This window comes from Nicotiana tabacum, chromosome 4 (genome assembly GCF_000715075.1).
Source record: "Nicotiana tabacum cultivar K326 chromosome 4, ASM71507v2, whole genome shotgun sequence".
Lineage (NCBI taxonomy): Eukaryota > Viridiplantae > Streptophyta > Magnoliopsida > Solanales > Solanaceae > Nicotiana > Nicotiana tabacum.
Genome location: NC_134083.1, coordinates 29376225 through 29384079, shown reverse-complemented (window position 1 = coordinate 29384079; position 7855 = coordinate 29376225). Strand labels below are relative to the sequence as shown.

At 36.2% G+C, this 7855-nt stretch overlaps 1 protein-coding gene across 1 annotated transcript; it reads left to right on the top strand.

Moving 5' to 3' along the window:
- Positions 1–489: 489 nt before the first annotated feature.
- Positions 490–6620, top strand: LOC107803399 (E3 ubiquitin-protein ligase SIS3). Its single transcript, XM_016627105.2, has 10 exons — positions 490–901; positions 1016–1054; positions 1202–1268; positions 1367–1440; positions 1835–1973; positions 2054–2146; positions 2546–2611; positions 4890–5009; positions 5133–5246; positions 6014–6620. Exons 1-10 carry the CDS (start codon positions 873–875, stop codon positions 6407–6409), a joined length of 1137 nt encoding a protein of 378 aa, XP_016482591.1. The 5' UTR covers positions 490–872; the 3' UTR covers positions 6410–6620.
- Positions 6621–7855: the final 1235 nt, after the last annotated feature.

The window sequence follows — 7855 nt, the reverse complement described above, 5'->3', positions numbered from 1 at the left end:
GTTATACCCGTATACAACGTGAGATAAACTGAAGTACAACCACTAATATTTTAGTAGGTTTGGCCTTAAGTTTGGAATTTTTTTTTCAAAAAGAAATTTCAAATATGTGTTTGTTTATAGAATTAATCTAGTCTTTGGGAGATTTTGAAAACCAAAATTTCAAATCCAAATATAGCTTAATACCTCTTTTTGGGTCAAATAATGACCATTTGGGACTTTTTAGCTGAAAAAGGAAAAAAAAAAAAGAACTTTTTAACATGTCAAAACTTGCCTAAAATTTACGTCCAAATACATTTTCAATTTCAAATCAAACTTTATACAAATTAATTTTTTTTTTCTAAAAATATTTGGGATATCGATATCCAAACGGGTCATTAGCATTTTTGTACTATTTATTTTCAGTAGTAAGAATAAAATTTACCGTTCCTATATTTTGGAGAAAACGATACGTGCACAATTAATTTTGTTGTATAAGATAAATTCTTCCGCGGGACCAAAGGGAAAAGCCTGCCAAACGCCACCTAATTAGAATAGTAGTGCTTCTTCTTCTTCTTCTTCTTCTTCTTCTTCTTCTTCTTCTTCTTCTTCTTCAGTTCACTAGTTCTATCTGCACCCTCCCCTAAAGAAACCTCGCCTTTCCTTTTTGTTCTAATCCCTACAGCAATCTACAATATACCTTAGCTGTATTTTGAACGTATACCATCAATCTTACATACCTGTACAATATTCTTAGTTGCTATTTGGTTTACAGCAGAATCAGTGAATACAAAGATTCGATTTGCTTGCTTAGATTCAACACTTCAAGAATTTTGCATGTTGAAATGAAAATCAAGTTCTTGGATTTCTCCTAGGGTTTTTATAACTTGTCTTCAATGGCGATGAGAGGCGTTGATTTTAAATGGTCACTCTTTAATATTCTACTTCTTTTTTTCCTATTTAAGATTCATTTTTATTAGTTGTACTGGAGTATCAATTTTTTTTTAACTCTTTTGAGTTTGAATTTTGATTGTTGTAGGTACGATGGGTTCTTCTTGTCAATGCTAGCTACCAGTATGTATCCTTTCAATGATGGGGACTAGTTTTGCTGTTTCTTTTTGTTGCTTTTGTCTTTCTATTTTTGTGGTTTATTATTTCCATAAATCATTTGCATTGACATGTTGTATGCGTAGTTCGGTTGTTTCTTTAACTGTTTGTTTATCAGAATTATTGTGGCTATCAACTGGAAGCGCTATCATCTTTGTATATACCCATTGCACATCTGGATCGTGGTAATTTTCTTGAAAAAGAAATAAATCAATGCTTTGTTTTCAATTAATTCGTATTTATATTTCTAGAAGGATTCAATTTAACCCCTTTCCCAATTCAGGTTGACTACACAACAGTGTTTGTGTTTCGGCTCTTGATGTTTGTAGATAATGGCCTTGCTGCTGGAATGGGATTGTAAGCCCTCCTTTTCCTATGTTTTTAACGTTTTAATTTGTAAGAAAAACAATCTCCTAAAGTGTTCTTTCTAAGTTTATTGTGATAGCTGTGTTACCTAGCTTGATATCGATATAACCTTTTCTGCACCTGACATAAGATTCCCCTAGTTATTGCTTGATTTGTTGTAGTACTCTTCTTTGTAAGAAAATAAATGTGTGTCGAATGTTCATATCTTGACTGCCTCCAAACTATTTAAGTAAATGCCTGGAGCAATGTACAGATTGGATTAGTTAGTAACTATAAATGATATCTTTCTTTTGGTGGTTATTTGGATCTTATGGTCCTTTCTTCATTTTACATGGATTGTGCTCTTAGATGACCAGACTGAAGTTTAGATGTTATTGCATTTTAGGGATTTTGGTTGGCAGCAAAGATATGGTCGTTTCTGTGGAAGAATAGCTGTTCTTTCAATTCTTGCCCTGCTTCTCTATCCCTTTCTTTGGGCGTGGACCATCATTGGGACTTTATGGTTCACTAGTGCAAGAAACTGCGTAAGTTCCGGTAGTTCTTTACAGCTTCCATTTTTCTGGTTTAAAAGCCTACAATTGATATTATGTGGAAACTCTTTCAGCTTCCAGAAGAAGGCCAAAAGTGGGGTTTCCTAATTTGGTTGCTATTCAGCTATTGTGGACTCCTGTGCATAGCTTGCATATCGACGGGAAAGGTAATATTCTAATCTTTTCCAAGAATAACTGCTTACTGCCTATTTCAATTCGGACAACTTCATTTCCCACTTTCCCTCCTTTCTCCTCTAAAAAAAAGGAAAAAAGAAAAGAATAAAACGAAATCCGAGAAGAGAGGAACTAAAAGAAGGATACCTACCTGTAACGAACAGAGAAAAGAATCTGGGTCTCCTGATTCTTTTCTTGCCCATGTGATCTATTCTTATCTATTTTGGAGGATGGGAGAATATTTCAAATCCTGATGTTTTATTGGCGTTATATTGTCTGTATTTGAACGAATAGATTTTTGTAATCTGATAAATGACAAATTGACAATTATGCTAGTATTCCATTGGCGTCGGTGTTACTTCTTTAACTAATTTTTCAATTTCTTACTGCAGTGGTTAGCTAGAAGACAAGCCCATTTATTACGCGCTCAACAAGGAATTCCTATCTCCGAATTTGGGGTATGCATTAGAACCCAAAACATACTTGATTTAGTGTATTTTAACTTTCGCATATGGCATATTTGAATTAGGTTGTTCCTGTTATATATTTCCTGTGCCCTTTGATTTTGTTTCCGTTTATTATATAAAAGCATTAAATTGATGTTATCTTTGCTATCTCTTTAGTCTCCATGTTAAAGTTAGTTGTGCTTTTTGCTAGTCAGACAGTTGCTCTTTGTAGGTTTCTATTGATCAAGTAAAGTCTAATTTCACTAATAATAGGAAAGCTCCGTATACAAGAAATATATCAAAAGGCAGAGATCCTACAAAAAGATATGGTTCTCTATAAATGATACCCAATCTTTTATATAAACAGTAGTCGCATCTGTGCATCAAAAGGACATTAACAATAAGAGGCAGCTACTCCACAAATGTACAAATCATGCTCTTCCTTCAAAAGCTCACTTATTTTTCTTCCTCCAGACAACTCACATTAGTGCTAATGGAGTACTAATGTGAATAGTTCATTTTTCATAATACCCTGCATGGCCCTATGTAGTAAGAACCATCTATAAATCTCCCACCCCAGATGTGATGCTACTGCTCGTGGTTGCTCTTTTTTAGGTTTAGATAAGAAACAATAATGTGCACCTGAAATTGATTCACTTAAGAAATATTATTTTATAAGTGCAGATGAAAGAAAGATATCATAAGGTGAAGTAGACTCTCATAGCTTGTTGCTGCCTTTTTATTTTAGTTATCTATACTATAAATAAACCCTACAGAAATGGACACATATATATACGTACAGATGTGTGTGCATGTGTATTTACATATATGTGTGTGTATATATATGTATGATATATAGGGTTTTGCTAACCTACTACATGAAGGTAGTAGGTTAACATTTTATCCATTTTGATTTCTCTTAAATATCCTTAGTTTTTAATGATCACTTCATTGGTGTGATGGGGCTTTTAGTCTTTTGCGAAAAAAACTCAATAATTTGATTTTCATTCCCTTCATTTTCTCCCTCTCGATTTGTCCAGGTTCCTCTGCGATTTTGAATTCCGACGATTTGTAGTCTAACCAACATTTTTAATACATAAACAAACAAAAAAGAGAGTAGAATGAGATTGAGTTGATTGTAATGGTTTCACTTCACTTTCGATAAATTCATATCCAAATATGTGGTAAATCCAAAATAAAGCAGCAGAGGCAACAAAACGAACGGGTGAACAAAAATGAATCCCGACATTGTTCGGCGAACAATCCAGCTGATGATTTCGCATATCAACAGTTCCCAACATTCACCACCTTCCAACAACAAACATCCCCAGTGAACTCAACAGCTAGAAATTAAAAATAGAATTGAAACCTATTGAATGAAATTCAATAAAACATAGAAGTGTTCTCTGCTATCGCCGATCTTGATCTTGAAACTGTGTTGCTAGCTTGAAGGCTGAGGAAGGGTTTCGATGTGAGTTTACAGAGGATGATGACGCACAGGAGTCGTCTGGTTCTTTTTTTTTTTTTTTTGGAGTAAATGACAAAACTGTCCATAATTTAACAAGAGATTTAAGTGGCAGGGTATTTAAGAGAAATAAAAAATGGGTACAAAGCTAACCTACTACCTTCATGTAGTAGGTTAGTATGCATGTTTTGTGTGATTTATGCTGTGTATATACACGGGCGTGCAACTTTTTTTTTTGATAAGGTTAATATTGTCCACTTATACTGCGCTGGTCAAGGTCATCCAAGTTCACCTGTAGCCTGACTAATAGTGGAGCTGTGTGGGTACCTCTTGTGATTTAAGACTAGGTGTTGGACTAGATAAGATATGCTATTTTCTACAAATTTACCCTAGTTTTGGTCCTGTTTTTGGGAATCAAATTGTATCTCGCCTCCAATTTTTCCATCCTTCGTGGTCAAAGTACCCAAAATAATTTAATCAGATCAGATATGGATCCCATACGCACATCCATACTAGCGTCGTGTCGACCAGGGTGTGGCACCTAAACTGCCGTGTCGGAGCAACTTAGGTGTAAACACTTTCTCTCTTGCTGATTTCCGTGGTAATTTGGTTCGACTAATCTGCTCTATGTCATCAGAAATGAATGTCGAACGATTATAAATGAATAATCACAATAGTCAATGTGTTTCTTGGATCACTAGTACGAAAAATACATTATGACTTCTAGTTTTTAGAGTCCTGTGTGTCATGGTATGGTGATAATTTGGTTTGCATGGTAAGCTATTCTGGTTTTACTCCACAAGTTTAGGATTTTCCTTATTACAGGTGTTAGTTGACATGATCAGAGTGCCAGATTGGGCATTCGAAGCTGCTGGCCAGGAGATGAGAGGCATGGGCCAAGATGCTGCTTCATACCATCCAGGACTTTATTTGAGCCAAGCTCAGGTAATGACTGAAAACTTATTGTCAACAGCTCAAGGCAGTCCTTTATATGATTCCCTTGCTACACTTGGTGAATTAGAAGATTTTCTCTCATCTTAACTGGTGAATTTTCTTTTTGGCACATAGAGAGAAGCAGTGGAGGCACTCATTCAAGAACTTCCAATGTTCAGGATGAAAGCTGTTCCAACTGACTGCAGTGAGTGCCCTATCTGTTTGGAAGAATTTCATGTGGGAAATGAGGTATTTGTTTTTTCGTAAACTTTGCTTCTCCTGATTATTAAAGAATTTTTATGATTCTTCTTGTATGATGCTCTCAAATGTTGACTCGTTCTTTGATAATAGTAACATTTCGTATTTCCATTCTCAGCTTTAATTAAAAAATACAAATCTACACAATTATATAAAGCTTCCACTAAAAGAAATTGTGAACATCAAGCAAACAATTTGGTATTTCTCTTATGTCCAGTATTCTGTATGCAAGTCGGATTAATTTCCAATTTCGTAGGGTAATACTATGGGAGTACTGGATCAACAATAGTCTAGAGGTGCATGCTGCTCTAGTGGAAATATTCATTGTCGTGCAATGGTCCCCATCCCCACCCAATTTGAGAGAAACTCAGAGCTTAAATTCTGTGAAAGATGGTTAAAAGAAGACGAGAAAGACTTGGTTTGGTGTCGTTTTTAGGTTGTGGTTGCTATTTATGGTCTTCAGGTCTCTGTAGCTTACCGATGAGGATGATTGTATATCTCGGTATCCCTTGAAGACCTTTAACTTGTTAAAAGATAGTTGGGGAGATAAATGCATGCTAATTCCAGTGAACCCGGATTTGGACATTGTGCCCATCTTGCAATTTGTTATCCCTTTTTCTAATTTTCCTCTTTTTTTTGTGTTGTTGGAGGAGGTTGGTTTTTAGAAGCCAACACAACGACTATCACACTAGTTATGTCGGTGCTGTCCTTTATTCGGACTCTGCTACCACTTTTCTTATTACAAAAGCTTTGTGCAGGTTCGTGGTTTGCCTTGTGCTCACAACTTCCATGTTGCATGCATTGATGAATGGCTTCGCCTAAACGTGAAATGCCCTAGATGTCGTAGTTCTGTTTTTCCAAATCTTGATCTCAGTGCTTTGTCAAATATCCGTGTTGATTCAGAGAGGTCAGCAACCAACTTTGTGACAGCAGCCCGGTATGTGAGATCCCAACCTTCTAGCCAGAGCTATCTGCTGAGGTTGCAAGGTTTTCTTCGCCCTGTGCGCACAGAGGATGCTGGCCCAAGTAGTGAGGTAAACGCAGCTGCTGCTCAAACAAGAGTTGAGAACGGAGCCCTAGCATCAGGACCTGACAGTCACGGAAATGTAGAGCGTGTGGAAGTACTTGTGGAACATTCTCCAAGACAGCTGTAACTATTTGTTCTGGGGAGGTTCCTTCCAGGTTCAAATATTCTAACTTTGCGGGCACTGAAATTTTTTGTCAACCTCTAGCCAATGTTGAGTGTTGTAGGGGCCTCTAATTGTAATTAGATTGCTAAAACTAGCGTGTGACTAATGGACGAAAACAGCCAACGATCGATATATGTTTTTGGCCTGCTTGTTTTGATGTACATTTGGCATCTCCTAAGCCTTCTCTTAGATGGTTTATGTTTTGTAGTCCTTAGTTCGCCTAAACAATCTTGCATAGGATTTTTTTCTCTTCTGGGCAATGCAATGGACTCAGCCTCGCAGCTCGGTATCAATCAGTCAGCTGCATGATTGACCTTTGAGCTCTCACAGCCGATCGCTGCATGGTGTGGGTTCGATACATCTTACTATCTTACGTGCGCAGAAGTCATAAGTCTGCATATTGATCGGTCATCCTTTTAGCAATTTGTATGATTCCTCTTGGTCTATTTTAGAGTTCGACTCATATTCCTTGAAAAAGTTGAAAGGATCTCCTCTGGGATGGTGCTCATTTTATTCGGAGTGTGGTTTTCCTGTGATTGGGGAGAGAATCTCATGAGTCGTATGATTTTTAAGGAACTTCAAGAATTTGGGAGACAGTCAATGTAGGGCCTATTTATCATAGGATTTTAATCAATATTATTGGTATAGTCAATGATGTCTGCATGTGAGCCTTGAGGAGATGAAAGTGAAGAGGAGACTGTGACATAATTTAACACGTCCCTACAAGTGCGACTGATTACATTGAATTAATCTGAGCCTTATTTTGCATAAAATTTCTGCCAACAATTGTATATATCGGAGGTACTGTAGACTCTAGTTTATCTTAAAGGCAGTCCATCTCATTTTCTCGCAATAAGAAACTGTTACTTGCGAACAAACAAGATATCTATATGATTGAAACCAGCATGAGCTAGCTATTCGACGGGAATAAAATTTCAATTGAACATTAAGTTAATAAAAATTAAAATTCCAATGACACTAGGATAACACTAGAAAATTAAAAGAATTCAACTCACACAACATTAAACACTTTTTATAACTTCAAAATAATACTAAAAATACTGCTTTAAAAATAAATGAGAGATAGTAAGTAGGAGATGATTCACTAAAACATACGAGTAAATAGTTAGAGGAACATTTTTATTATTTTGTACAAGAGTTGAAAGTTCTTAAACAGGGATTAGCTAAAGTGGAAAATGACGCACCAATAATCTTTCTGGAAGGCATCGTTGGTTTTTGTTTTCAAAGGTAATAAAGGCAGTTTTGGTGAAGTGCATTCTCTTTTTGTACGTCCACTTTTGAGAAAAGGGAGGCTTTTGGAGTTCCTTTTTGGTTTTGAATTAGAAAGAAACTTGCTCTGCTTGTACAGAGGAGGTGTATTATGAGAAAAGAATGTGATGCTTTTCTTAT

Excerpts from the sequence above, each read along its gene's own strand:
- LOC107803399 (XM_016627105.2), top strand. The coding sequence starts at position 873 with ATGGCGATGAGAGGCGTTGATTTTAAATG. Across the intron at positions 1,974-2,053 it reads TCACTAGTGCAAGAAACTGC|CTTCCAGAAGAAGGCCAAAA; the intron begins GTAAGTTCCGGT and ends AAACTCTTTCAG. Across the intron at positions 2,612-4,889 it reads TTCCTATCTCCGAATTTGGG|GTGTTAGTTGACATGATCAG; the intron begins GTATGCATTAGA and ends TCCTTATTACAG.